The sequence below is a fragment of the Anomalospiza imberbis genome, chromosome 5, assembly GCF_031753505.1.
Source record: "Anomalospiza imberbis isolate Cuckoo-Finch-1a 21T00152 chromosome 5, ASM3175350v1, whole genome shotgun sequence".
NCBI classification, from domain to species: Eukaryota; Metazoa; Chordata; class Aves; order Passeriformes; family Viduidae; genus Anomalospiza; species Anomalospiza imberbis.
The window spans coordinates 69,922,078-69,937,044 of NC_089685.1; the positions used below are offsets into that span (position 1 = coordinate 69,922,078).

The 14,967-nt window shown below is 46.2% G+C and overlaps 1 protein-coding gene across 2 annotated transcripts in view; it reads right to left on the minus strand.

Annotated features, from left to right (window-relative positions):
* The window catches only part of PDE3A (phosphodiesterase 3A), a 223,331-nt gene extending 209,162 nt beyond the window's left edge, over window positions 1-14,169 (minus strand). Inside the window, exon 1 of one of the 2 annotated variants that reach the window (XM_068191861.1) lies at window positions 13,731-14,169. In XM_068191861.1, the coding sequence (XP_068047962.1) occupies window positions 13,731-14,054 (324 nt within the window). In that variant the 5' untranslated portion in view covers window positions 14,055-14,169. The remainder of the gene's footprint in view (window positions 1-13,730) is intronic. The other variant, XM_068191860.1, reaches the window with a different exon arrangement.
* Window positions 14,170-14,967: the final 798 nt, after the last annotated feature.

Genomic DNA, 14,967 nt, shown 5'->3' on the forward strand with positions numbered 1-14,967 from the left:
ACCAGAGCAAACCTGTCTTTGATGTATGGAAATTTCCTCCAAGGCATCAGTGAATGTTTGCATTCAAGCCTTTTCATTTAAAGCCAGGTAACTCTATAATCCCTTAAAATCTGAGGTAGCACCTCCACAGTCACCATGGGTAAATCTCTCTGGTTCAACAAACAAACATACACAGCCCCCCAAAACAAAACAAACAAAACCGAAAGCAAAGAAACCAAAAAAAAAAAAAATTCACCAGATGCAGTGAGATGAGCTAAGGAAAAAAAAATCCCACCTGACAGAAGTGCAGTACTTCTTGGGTGGTCACTCACAGACATGCATCAAACAAATCTAATTCACATTTCCTAACGTGTAGAAGCAGAATCAAGTGCCCAAAGCCCATGGTTGTGTTGTTTGGCCTGTCTTTAATGAGAGAGGAAAGGGAGATCAGATTTGCTGGACCAGAAGACAGGGAATGAGGCAGGAAAAATCAGCTCATTGAGGTACGTATTCCTGGATCAAAAAAGAACATTTGATTATTCAGAAGAGTGGCTCTGAGGAAGCTGTTAACTCGGAGCATGTGGCCATCAATATAATGACATTCCTTTTAAGTTTGCTTTTTATTAAATAAACACATGGAAAAAGAAAACAAACCTGCATACAGCTAAGAAGTTAGATATCTAAAATTTCATTAAAAACATCTGTGATTGCAGATCCAAGCATTCAAAAGATAGTGCATGACATAATTATGCTCACAAGCACTGACTCACTGTTTTAGATAGCAATGCATTAAGATCACAGGAAAGATACTCCCTGGGCTATCATGTTTCTCCCTAAAGTTCTCATCTCCTTAACCTGCTATTATAAATGATTAAGACAATCTGATTGTTACTTTCATCTGAGTTCTAAAAACCTTCACCGAATAAAAGAGCCAGAGCCCCCCAGGCCAAGTTCTCATGAGTGCACTGAACGACAGCAAAGGAAGCTGTTTCATCACATGTGAGGATTTTTTGGGCTGGGTTTCTTTAAGTGCGTATCAGTAAATTTTGCAATACAGTGACTTCAGCTTAAAAACCGATGTTTTTCTCAGCATCACATTACCATCTTCATTTGAGAAGAGACAATATATAAAGCAGATCAGAACGTGCAATAAGCACATATTATTGCAACTGGAAGAATTTTACCATTTTTTAAACACAGATACGTTGCGGTTTCCAAAAGAAAAACAAAACCCAAAGACCTAAACATGACAGCATGTCCAGACATGCTAGCATGATAATGATCCAGAATTTCAAACTTTGGCTTTTCAAAAAGTCTGCTAGAGTGGCAGATCACAGCCCAAGTCAGGATGTCTTAAGGTTCATATTAAGGATTTTCTTTTTCATCTATGCATAATACAAAAGGAAAAGAAAATTCTAGATCCAAGGATGGTGGCAGCTAAAATATTGGGATGAAAACCGTTGAAACTATGCCTCAGTCACTATTATCAAAAGTTCATACTATCCATCAGCCCTGAATAAGAACATCACACATTTTAGGACTAGATTTATACACCACACACAGCAGAAGAGAAAGCTGAAATAAAGGTTGGATAGCTTTGAGAGAAAGGGGATAGACAATCTGTCTTTACTGCTTCACTTAAAAATGCTCAGGAGCTCTCCAAGAAACATTTGTGTTTGCCATCCCTCTGTCTCACCACAACAGATGCATCCAGAAAGCCAGGTTTAGATATCCTCAATTTCAGTTAAGCCCCAGCTCCTCGGATTTCCTATGAGCTGGCTCCGATTCCAAAGGTGCCTGGCCAAGAGGAAACGGCAGGCTTGGATCCTCGAGAGGAATTTAAGCTGGAATATGTGATTTAGTGCTGGCACCCCAGTCCATCTAATTGTTGCACTGCCAGGAGCTCCTCTATGGCCCTGCTTGACACAAGCACAGCAGGAGTCAGCATTCTGGATTCCGTGGCCCAGAAGTCCGTTTGCAGTCCCAGTAAGGCACAGACAACACTTCTCTTTGTCACTGAGCAGATTTCTTACTAAGGTCTCTGTAATGAGGCATGAACAGAGCCCATGCTGCCTAGAATGATGAGATTGTACACACCTGTGGATACACCTGCCTGCTCCTAAAGGCTTTTTGCTTCTCCACAATTCACAGGAAAGATGAATACTCTGTAACTCTCAGCAGAAGCTTGCTGGAAAGGGTCAGGTTCCATTTCTACCCTTATCCCCCTTTTAGCTTCCAAACCACCCTCACAGTTCCATCCCCTAAATAAAGTACAGCATTAAATCCTTTAAGAGAAAATGTTTATTTGTTTGCAGTTTTGTGTAATCAGTAGATAATCAGGACTGCATTTAAGAATAGCACTCGCAGACACATTAAGCTGGTCTTAAAAAAAAAATACCCTCAGTAATAGCATATAAATTAGCTTGAAACTTTTCAGCTTGTACAGAATTCAGAATCAACAAAAATGCAGTGGATTTCAGGGAACTGTTTTAATAAATAACAAATGTAAACCAGTCCACAGCTTCCCAGAGAACAGGTACATAGCAGCCACAACATATCCACTGCACCTCACAGGGTTTTACCAGGTAAAGCTCATTGTGCTAATCTGTAAAAACACAAGTCACCCACTTATTCCAACTGCTCTTATCATACTTCTCACCAGCCAGAGCTCCACACTGAACAACACAGCACGTGTCACGGTTGAGATGGCCATGATACACAGAGCGCCACCACACAATTTCAGAAGGCTTCACCCCAAACACAGTAACACCTTACCCCTTCAGAAGGCTTCAGGTGTGCGCCCACACAGAATAACACCATTCCACTCCAGCAGGCTGCAGCATCAGCCCTTTATTGCCCTTCAGCCCAGCCTTTTATACCCCTGATGCTGATGCACTGCACCTGTGTGCCCTCTGTTCCCTCTGGGCTTGGTCAGGGCACCTGGGCACTCCATGGCTCCTTCCCTTCAATGCTGCTCACCTGTCCTGCACAGCTGGAGCCAGTTAGGGATGAGGCTGGGCCACAGCCCCACTCCCAGTCACCACAAACCCTGCGCCTACAAACAACCCCTTCTTTATGCCCACAGGAATGGCTCCAGTTCAGGCTGCACTGGGACCTTATCAGCTCCTCCTGCCCAGCCAGTCCCGTGCTCCGCATGACAGCTAAAGCCAGCAGCAAGTCACCATGGAAAGCACCTTTATGGCTTTGCATCTCTAGAACAGACCTGTGGCACCAATCTCCAAATTTAACACTGGAACGTATCATTTGTAAGACATAAGTGGCTGTTTGTTGATCAAAATCACTACTCGAGTGTTTACAAATAACTAACAAATCATTGCACAACTTGGCACACATTTGTAAATCAAGAAAGAAGAAATATTGAAACAATAAAGAGTGAAAAGTCAATCAGTAGTTACTAAAGCTGACATATTTAATAAACAAGCCTGCCTGTGGAAACCTCAGGAAATGTGATCTAATATCCAGAAAGAACCCTGTCATATGTAACTCAGGTTTGCTGGCTGTGCAGTCAGAGTCAAGCAAAGAACTCCATCCCTCTCGACTGCACAATACTGATTTGTGTATATACATACATACCTATATGAACATTTACATAAATATGTGTGTGCACACATCTATAAAAACAAGCTACAAGGTGTCAGGTGACATTTTCAGCAGCACAACGAATGTTAGCTTTGAATTTCTTTAGAATAAGAAAAAGAATCGTTAGCAGTTAAGAAAAAAATTAAGAGGCTCTCTTTGGACTTTAGGATGTGAACACAGCTCCTTCTGCACTAAGGACTGAACTGAAAGGATCACCCTGTTTCCCTGGGAGGGCTGAAAATAGCAGAGGCAGGAGGAGATGATCATTAACCTTTACAAAGAGAATTTAAGAAAAATAGCGTTTTTAACAAACCTTCACTTGTTCAACATGAATTTTAAAGTATCACTGAGTGATGGGGTGAAGGTATCCATTGTCTCACAAGAGTAGGAGGCAGACTGCATTTCAGCACAAGCATTCCTGTAACAATCCCAGTGACAGATTGCAACTAAAGCTGCAGCCACATGAAACATCTCTTCTTGGTTATCTTGCAATTATAGATGCACCCAAACGCACTGAAGCTCCTTATCAGCACAAAATACAGTGATCAGACTTTGCCAAGAGTAACCTATAGTTAGCACCACCAGTACAGCTGAAGAGAAATGTACCAGAGAATTCAGTGCAGCATCCAACACCTTTTTGCCTTTCAAAAGTGAGTTTTGGGGGAAGGACTTCAGCATTACCAATACAGAAATAGTGGTAGCTGCACTGGGGGGTGGGTTTGTAGAGGAAATGAAGCAGCAGAGTCTACCCTGCAAAGAAACCCCAGTGAGATCTGTCAGCTGGTGAGCTCAAACAGGCATCAATAAGAAAGAAAGAAAAGGGGAAGAGAAGCCAGGAAGGGAAAGAGAAGAAAGAAAACAAAAGAAAAACAAACAAACAAAACCGAAAAACTCTCAAAAGCACTTCAAACTGCATTCACAGAGGCAAGGGTAGACAGTACATAAGGCTGTGCAGCCCTTTTTCATCTATACTTTCACACACAGCTCTGCACCTTTCCGCAGCTGTCATCTCAACTGAGAGTCAACATTCGAGCATAGACAGGGTTTCATAAGTTTTGCTCTGCAGGCAACAAAAGGCTTGGGAGAGCATATCTAGATTTCTGCCCACAGAAGTGGAGTAAAAATTGCTTGGACGTGGCTTTTCAGCCCATGTACCACCCTCATCCTCTGCTGCTCAGGCAGCAAACAGAAAGGCTCCTGAGGGTGCTTCTGCAGCCCACACTGACAGCACACAGCCCCCCACTCTGGCCTCTTCAGCCCCACAGCCACATTTCAAGGTAAATTTAGGGTGTATGTATTTGCCAAGAATCAATATTTTCATGTAACATCGGTAACGAAAGAGATTATTGCCCTGCTTCTCCTTTATGACATTAAACACAAACAGGCATGGGTTTATTTAAAACCATACAGCAAAAGTGCAAGAGACTCAAAGTATCTGTACTCCAGGGTGAGGAGCAATTTAGGTTATTGCTGGAGCCTGGCAGCAGCTCCAGCACACAGAGATGCCAGCAAGGTATCATCAACCTGCTGGGAGTGCAACAGTTCAAAAAATAATTAACCTTCACCACTCAAATACTCAGTTCTTTCCCTGTCTGGAATTCATATCACAAATGTACTTATGAACAAATTTATTAAAAAAATCAGTCAGAAGGATGCTGCTCAGAATAAGTAATGTTCAGTTTTGAAGTTCAGTAATGACTGTTCCCCTACAGTATTACGATTTTCTCAAAGACAGCCAGGAACAAGAAGCTTTTTTAAAACAAAAGATAAACCTAACAACCCTCAGTGACTTGATCCTCAAAACACAGCAATAGTTTTCCAGCAGGCATCATCATATTTATATTTCACACAGCTTTTAATGAAGCTGAGATATTTCTAAGAGGACCAACCAGTCTGAGAGGAAGGGTTGCTTTTTTTAAACTGTCAGCAGGGAGTGCCTCAGGACTTCAGCAGCCATCAGAAAAAGCATCATGAGGATATTTGAAAAGCACCACTCCTACAGAGTTAGGCAGACAAAAATCCCATTAAAAAAAAACAAACACCCAACAAAATGACGCAGAATGTAATTTTATTTTATTTTAAAATTCAAACCAAAACATAAATCTTAGTACAAAACAAAGCCAACTCCAGCAACCTAGAAACTACAAAAGTCAAATAAACCACTTTAACCCCACATATTTCACTGGTGGATTGGGGGTGTTAGCCAAGGAGGCCTCAACTATGCTCTGAGCTATTTCTGATATGTGGAGGTTTTGTAATTTTCCAGCCTTGTGCAGGGGCAGAAGGAGAGCCTTTAGCTGTATTGATGCTCATAAATATCTTCTCCCTAATTTTTTTCCAGTAGTTAATTGCAGTAAAAACACAGAGAGTCATGCAGTGATAGGTCCTAGCCAGTAGGCACTTCAGATAAAGCAGTACAGTCACTAAAGCACACAGAGCCAGCAACTGGGAACTTTCTTCCTAACTAGTATCAGATTTTTTAAAAAGAAAAACAAAACAGTTTTTCTAATCCTCAACTTGTTTGGCATCAGAGAGCTATACACTTCAATAACTAATAAATACAAATGTCTAAGCTGGAAGAGCTTCGTTCATACCTTGTGACATGCACGTACTTTCCACGATCAGTGTGTATTTCTATCTTACACAATCGGACTTCTTCATGGCAGCTTAAAAATAAAAGGTTTGGGGGGAGTTTGTTTTGAGGTTTGGGGATGGTTTGCTTTGTTTTGTTTTCCAAATTCTTTTCTATTCTTTCATTTTTAGGCAAATATGTTGTCAATACCCCTCAGGTCTGTTTTTATGTACAATTTCAGTCCCTTCTTAGATGAGGCTCAGAAGTTTGGGCTATCTGTGGACCCTAATCGGTCTGTATGTCTGACCAAAACTTGATACACCATTCCACACTATGCCTTCACTAACCCAATTTCATTATAAAACCTCCCACACACAAAATCTTTTCAGTGACCCGAACTGCCTGCTGACACAAAATCCTTTTCTTGACAGGTTCAAAAACGAACAATCCCATTTCACTGACCAAACTCTTATAGCCACCAGTATCTTCCCTATGCTGCATATTTTCCCTTTTGCTCAGCAGCCCTTGAGGTGGCACTACGAAAACATCCATCCATCCGTGTTCAACAGCAGCGAAGGACCATTTGTGTCATCGGCACATCGCAAAGAATCACAGAAAGGCTGGGGTTGGAAGGCACCTCTGGAGATCATCTAGTCCAAGCCTTCTGCCAAGGCAGGGCCACCTAGAGCAGGAGACACAGGGTGGTGGGCAGGCAGGTTTTGAATCTCTGCAGAGGAGGCTCCCCAGCCTCTCTGGGCAGCCTGTTCCAGTGCTCAGTACCTGTTGCTCATATTCAGGTGGAGCTGGCTGTCTTTCAGCTGGTGCCCCTGGCCCTGGGCTCCTGGCACTCACCCTTCAGATATGTGGATGCACTGATAAGATCGCCCTCAGTCATCTTTTCTCCGGGCTAAGCAGGCCCAGCTTTCCCAGCCTTTCCTCCCGGGAGAGATGCTCCAGTCCCCTCATCATCCCCATGGCCCCCGCTGAACCTGCTCCAGCAGTTCCTTGTCCTTCTTGCTCTGAGGAGCCCGGAACGGGACAGCGAGCTCCAGCTGCGGCCTCAGCAGGGCAGAGCAGAGGGGGACATCCTGCTTTTCACGTGGCGTTTCCCCCGGTTCACTTGGAAATGCTTCCACAGAGCCTGGAGGTGCCCGGCACCGGGGAGGACCCGCCGGGACCCGCCCCGGCTGTGCCGCCGCGGGAAGCGAGCGAGGGACGCGGCCGGAGCAGCCGCTGCGGAGCGGATCCCGGCACGGGCTGAGTTAAGGACCACGGACAGATTTTGTGGATGATGTTCGTGCCCGGCTTGGCTCTCGTGCCCTCTAGGGGGCCGCGCCCGCCAGCGCCGGCACCGCCCGCCCGCTGCGGGAGCGACCGGCACCGCCTTCATCACCGCCACCATCATCACCGCCACCATCATCACCGCCACCGGGGGCTGGCGACGGTGACACGCACCCACACGGCGGGAGAAGAAAAGCGGCTTAAACCCTTCATTATAAATAAAGAGATAAATGGATAAATAAATAAATGGAAGAAGCCAAAGCTTGACAAAGAGGGTAGGGCGCATCCTCTTCCCACAGCCCCAGCGAATCTCCAAAAGCAGCTCGGAAGGAAAAGCGCTGATGTTCCACCCACAACTTACAACTCAGACAGACATCGCATTTCATTTTTATTTTCTTTTTTTATTACTCCCAATACAAAGAACTGATTCTACCGCTCGCAGCAGGGCTTAAAGCAAAACTCGCAGCAGGACTTAGAGCAAGACAACTCGAACACAAAAAAAACCCCCAAGAACAAACAAACAAACAAAAAGCAGAAAAACCTCCACAAACACACACAAACAAAAAAATCCCACCCACCAACCAAACTAAAAATACCAAACAAGGAAAAAAAAAAAAAAGGAAAAAAGAAAAACCAACCCCACCACCTCCCTCCTGAAACCTGAAAAACTACATAGTCCAAATGAGAGGTATTTCTTTGAATGACACCCTGACTAACACAGAAGAGACTTTGAGGAAAGTGTTTGGTAATTCATAAAAAAGCTTTTTCAAAACCAAGCACAGGAAAAAAAATTAAAACTCCCTGCACAAAGTAAAACATGACTTGCACTTTGTTATCTGAATCTGTATATTTCTTTCCTTATCTGCCAAGGGATATGCTACATCTTCCATCAGATTACCTAGGTAAATCACAGCAACTGGCTCAAAGCCTTAATTGCAGCAGTGTTGTTTTCATTCTCAAATCGTTTAGGATGCAGTCAGCTCACCCCCATTCCAAGCCCTGCGGTTTGCAGGCACTAAAACCCAGCAAACCTTTTCACTTCCAGGCTGAGATTATATTTTTTTTTATATTACTTTTTAAAGAAAAAAGCCAAAGCACTATTCCTTCTATTTGCAACGTACGGCTATGCCTCATTCTCCCACAAAAAAACAGTTGGAATGTGAGAACACTAACAGCAGATTAGGACAAATTCATACAAATGTCACAGTTAATGTCCAAAACATCATGTGTCACTGTTTTTCCCCTCCAACCCCCAACAAGCTTCTCAAAACACATTTCATACACAGGGTCACTGTTCTGGCTGTTTATTTAATTAACATGACAACCCAGAGTACACAGGATTTCTTTCAGTTCCCCAGCTTTGCATTTTCACACTTCAGGCAGAAAGAGCAGAAAGTCACTACTGTACTTTACTTTTTTTGCCAATATACCATAATATATATTTCTTGATTTAACCAATCGACAAAAATAGATTCTAAGCTCTTCGTGAGAGTTTCAGCAGCAGTTTTAACATTTTTGTGAGGCTGAAAGAGAAATAAAAAACCCAAGTAGAGCAGGTTTGTGTAAATGAAGCCATGCAAAAGAAAATAAAGCATTCTGTCTGGAATCCCTGGGTGATTTCTCCTGGAGCCTTACTTTAATATTTTACATGGTTGTGTTTCAGCAAGTCACCACATGACATAACTCCTCAGTATTCCTTGGTTTTTAGTGACCTAAATGGCAATGCCATTAAATCTTATCGGAGTAATTACAGCTCAATACACCCTATTAGCAGGAGGAATATGGTATATAAAACCTCACATGCCTAATAGACACAGACAAAGTTCAGCACCTAAATTCAATCTGCCAGCTCCCCTCTAAAATTTTAAATTTCTCTGTGTTGCACCCTGATCGCTCATTTTCAGGCCAGAGCACGGGATCCATATTAATAAAAATTGGTTATAATATAAGGGTACATTTCTCTACTTTTTTAGGCAAAAAGGAAGAATCAGCAAAGGGGAAGAAGCAACATATTCCTAGCACTACCAAAGCTGTCACTATCAAAAATGAGAAGAGATAAAGCCTTAATTTTCCCCTTGGAAAAAAAAAAAAAAAAAAAAAAAAAAAGAAAAACTGACAAATGTATTTCTTTTTCTCCACTGTTTCTTAGATCTTATCACTGCAGAGATATCTTTGACCATGTGAACTGTTACAGTATTGTCTTCTCAACTCCACAGACAGGCGGTGATAAGGACATCCCGGCACACAACTTTCCCAGGCTATGGGCTGGGAACAGGCAGTGTTACCACCCAGAACCCCATGAAAAACAATCACTCGAGCAAAAAAACCCCACTGCTGCTGCTGAAGGAAGACAGACGAGTCTGGCACCAAGGTTACCGGTCTGAAAAAATAACTCTTAACAAGGAGAAAAGGGATGGGAAAGATGCAGCAGAACAAAACAGCGCCCAAGTCTCAAACCAGCAGAAAATAAGTGACAGACCCTCAGATGTCCCTCGGGAAGGCAAAGAGCTTTCTACTTCTCCAACTGCCCAGAAGGAGGGCAAAAGAGAAATACATAAGGGAACCAGAAATACAAAGCAAAATAAAAATACATAAGGAAAATGGATAGAAAACCTGTCTGCCTTAGGAGGCAGAGAGCACGGACAGGAGTTTGTACGTGGAGCTGCTGGCCTGGCAGCTGGGGACATGAGAGAAGCTCCTCCATCCCAGTGCTGTCACCTGCTAGCTGGGGGACCAAGAAGTCCTTCAGACACTGCTACAGTCTTCTAAGGTAAAAAAAAAAAATCCTGCAAAAGCAAATCAAACTGTTTTCAGCAGCTGCAAATAACACATACTTGCAATAAATCCAGGGTACCTGAAAGCTTCCCTAAACAAAACAAACAAGCAAAGCTCGAATGCAAAATCAGGAGTCTTCAGCATGGTTTAAATTTGCCCAGCTACAATCTGCTGTGCAGCATTCTACCCACCAAGGCAAAATCATCCCCCTGGACTGCTGCATGTCGAGATTAACACATCAATCAGAGGCACAAGCTCCGGAGCACATGGGCATTATGATATTTTAATGGGAAAAAACAACACATAGAATACATTTCTGCTCCCCTCCCTACCCCCACTAACCTCCTCTCTGCACTTTTAGGAAGAGAAAAAATGTTTGCAAAAACCTTCTTGGTGGTGCTTTTGCATTTACTGGAAAAAAAAAAAAAAAAAAGGTATTTCTTCATTCATTCACTCCCTGTCTTATGCATCCATTCACAATTTTGCTGGGCATCCTCTTTCAAATCTAGCTGAGCAAGCCCTCAAGGAGCTGAGCATCCTCAGCCAGCCTTGATGAAATAAATCACAGGGAGACAACACTCAGCTGGGAGCAAGATCAGGCACACACTCCTCAATGAGATCTACACACACACCAGGCTGGAAGCTTTTAATACTAAGACTTTGCCAAAGATGGGAAAGAGTGAACATATACAAAAAAAGCAACCGCAAAAAGCACAGAATTAAACTGAAAATGGGGAAAGAGCACTTTTAGCAACAACAGAAGGTTGCATCATGGTACCATTTGAATTCTGGATGGTGGCTTATTTAAATGAAAGATTTTATTTTCTAATTCTTTTTGGAACTGATACGATACTAACACAAGGTGTGCTGATACAATATCCATATTGTCAGTTTGCAATTCCTGGTACTGTCCTTTGCATCACCATGCCACATAGATTCACCTTCAAATTCTAGTAGGGAAGAATTCAGATCAAAATTGAGATGTGTGTGACTAAAAAAGAAAAATTCAGAAATTCCAACTTTCACAGAATCTCCTAGTAACAGAAACCATCAGATATGAAGGGAATCAAATTCTGGAAAAACAAAAGCTCAGTTAAGTGCTCAGCAATAGGAAAGGTTACACAGGAGGTGATGGGAAAGATCTCTAAAACTTTGCCTGATGTTACCCACTAAATTCAAGTACATGTTTCAAAGCAATAAAGTGGATATATTTCCTGATGAAAACTATTGGCAGCTCACAGATGTACAAACAAGACCAGAAACATTCAGGGGATGTTTTTTAAAAATAGAGGGGCAAGAGAAGGCCTGGTTTTCTTTCAAAGCCCTCATGTCTATTTTTAACATGTTATATTTAAAAACTTTCCAAAAGAAAAACATTTACCTATACTTTCTTTAAGTCTACAGGGAGCTGATTTTTGCTATAAACATAAACTTTGTTTGCTGTAGGAGAGTCCCACTTCTCTCATCATTCCTTCGAGGTCCTTACAGAGCTTTGTTTCAGCTTTTCAATTTTTCTGTCAAGCTGGAATTTATTTAAGAGAACAGCTTTTAGGGAGAGAAGTTCAAATACACACAGCCACATTGTGCTAAAAAAAAAAAAACAAAAAACCAAAAAAACCAAAACAGAAAGTCTCCCCAAACTCCAAAGTAATCATCCATTTCTAATCACACAGAGACACAAGCAATACCAGATCTCACTATTGATTAATAGTGAGTGAGAACAAAAGAAAGAGAAATTTGCCAAAATCCTGCAGCGGGTGAACGGAACAGTTGCCAGCTAACTCCAGCCCAGCTCCACAGCCTGGAAGTGGGACTTGCTCGGGGCAAAGCTGGCCACTGTCCCCAAGAAATGCACCATCAGGGAGGGAAAAGAAGTCTACCTTGTTATCCATCACCATTGTGGTACATGCAGGAGATTTGAAGTCCCTCCACAAGAAAAGACAAGGGCCACGGTCACTGAGTTCTGTCTCAGAATGATCACATTTAGAGATGTTAAGTAAAAGGCTGCATTTATTGGAAGTGTGAAAGCAAGTGGAAAATATGTTTTAAGACCTTACAAATGATTATTCTAATAAACCGCCAGAAATGCCTAGCATCACCAAGTAAGCATAAACAGTTTTAATTTCGTGCCTTATTGTACTTACAAATTACTCTTACACCGCTGCCTCTCAGTTCCTGTTAAAGTCAGAACTCGGTCAGTTTTCTACTTTTTTCACACTGTATTTATCTGTGGGAAATATTTACTTTACCTAAACAAAACTGTTAAATAAATAAGTACGTTTGTTGTAAAACAAGTCTCAAGTATATAGGGTTGTCAGGCCCTCTTCTAAGAAATGTCAATACCAACCACAAAGGGATGTAATCAAACAATTTCCAGAAACAAACTAGCCACTCACACCATATAGTTAGATGCTATTACTTGGAAAATACTTTGCTGCTTATCCAGCAAGCCACCTGAAAGAAAACTTTAGGAGTATGACAACACGCTTCACTTGATCACAGCGCACAGAATCCTTTTAAACACTAACTGAAAAACAAAACTTAACACCCTTTGATGCTTATTTCCCCCCAGGTTTCCCTTTCCACTGCTCAGCAGGGGTTGCGCTGGCTTTCAAGACACTCAGTTACACACGACCCACGGAGTGATATTTTTGTGGGGCAATCTTAAATCTCAACTCAGAAACACTTCAAGCGCAGAACCAAGCCCACTTTGTGTCCGTGTCAGGACTCTACACAGCTGTGCAGTATAGATACCGGTGCCAGACTGCTTCTTTCTCCACTTTTTTTTGAGGTGCGCATTGAAACGAACGCATCTCTGGTAATAAAGTTCTCACACAGCCATTCTAATCACAGCCTCTCAAAGGAAACAAAGTTGAGATAAATCGCGTGTGCCTCGCACCGGTTCCCACAGCCACGGCAGAGCCGCAGCTATTGATTACACGCACGGGAACAGCCTTGGGGAGGCAAAGTGCAAAGACGAGCCTCGGCTATCGCCCCGATAAAGGACTTCTCCCACCGAGCGGACGAGGTGCTCGGCTCACGCACACACCCCCCTTTCATGCTTAAAGCGAGTTTTACAAGGCTGAGCTACCTTTCTAGGAAACTACAGGCTTGAAGCAGCGGGGCTCCTAAGTGATGCTGGGAAACCCGAGGGCTGCGCTGAGGGCAGGTTCCCACCGGCTCCGAGAGCCAAGCGGGCACCGTCCACCCCAGCCCTCCCTCTGCCAGCTTTAGGAAAAGCCAGCGCCGGTGACAGCTGTAAGGGAAAAGCACACCCCGAGCCCTCTGCCCGTCGCCCGCAGCCGGGGCGAGTCAGACTGCTCCGGAGAGCCCGGCTTCAGCCCGGCTTCCCCCGGCCCCGTCCCGAGGCGTCCCGGGGCTGCCCGCGCCGCGGAGCGCCGGGAAAAGCCCGCACCGTGCGCGGCCCCTCCGGCCAGGAGCGGCGGGAGGGCGCAGCTCCCCGCGCCGCCGCCGGGACCCCCGGCAAAGTTTGAGACCCGAGTCCCGCCAGCCGCTGCCCTACCTGCTCCCGGGGGATGCAGGGCAGCGAGGTCCTCCGGTGGGTCTTGTTGCCGCTGCCGCCGCCGCCGCCCGACATCTCGGGGGAGATCATGGAGCTGGACCGCCGCCGCCGCCTGAGCACCGGGGCTTCGTCCGCGGCCGGGGGGGCGGCGGGAGGCTCGGCCAGCGGGGCGGCCCGCCGCGGGGGCCAGAGCCGGTCGGCGTAGCCGGCCAGAAGGATGCCCAGCAGCCCCAGCAGGTAGGCCAGGTAGGGCCGCCAGGACGCCGGGACCCTCTCCAAGGCGACGAGGGACGTGGTCTTGGCCGCGCTAGTCACGGCGAGCATGAGGACGCCCTGCCTCAGCTTCAGCACCAGCCATGTCACGGCGGCCAGGCAGCTCAGCACCACCCCCGTGGCGGCGAGGGAGAGCAAGTGATCCTCCTCCTCCTCCTCCTCCTCCTCCTCCTCCCCCGCCGCCAGCGCCGTCTGCGCCACCGCTTCCCCCCCGCAGCAGGCGGCCAGCAGCAGCAGCAGCAGCAGCGCCGCCGCCCGCGGCCGCACGCCGCCCCGCACCGGGCAGCGCCCCGCACCCCAGAAGGCGCCGGCCAGGCAGAGGGGCACCGCGCCGGGCGGCACCCAGCCCCGGCCCCAGCCCCGCGGGCCCCGGCCGCGCTCCCCCCGCGCCAGCCTCGCCGCCAGGGCCAGCAGCACCGAGAGGCAGCCGGCGCTGAGCGCCGAGGAAAGTTTCCGGCGGCGCCGGGGCTCCCGCGGCGGCGGCAGCAGCGGCGCGGTCCGGGCGGGCGCCCCTCGCTCCGCCGCCGCCGCCCCGCCGCCGCCCATGGCCTCGCTGGGCTCCCCCGCGCACCCAGGCGCGATGGGTGCCCGCCCCGGGGTTACTGGCAGCCGGGCAGGGTCCGGGAGCGACCCCACCATCAGCGTCTGCCGACCGGGGGGCGGCGGGCCGGGGGCGCTCCCCGCCGCTGCAGCGCCTGCGGAGCGCCCCGCTCGCCCCCCGCTCGCCCCCCGCTCGCCTCTTCCCCGAGAGCCCAGCGCCGCGCCTCTCCGCGAGCACCTCGGGCTTGGGGCGGTAAATTAAAATTTCTCTTTAAAAGTACAGGGCTGGGAGACACACGGAGAAATCCTACGCGGTGTAAGAAAATGGGCAGGGGGGAGAGGCAGATGTACCACCTCGGAAGTGCTGCTTAATTTCTAGGCCATCCTTCGCCTTGCGGGCGCTCCCGGCGGAGGCGGAACGGCG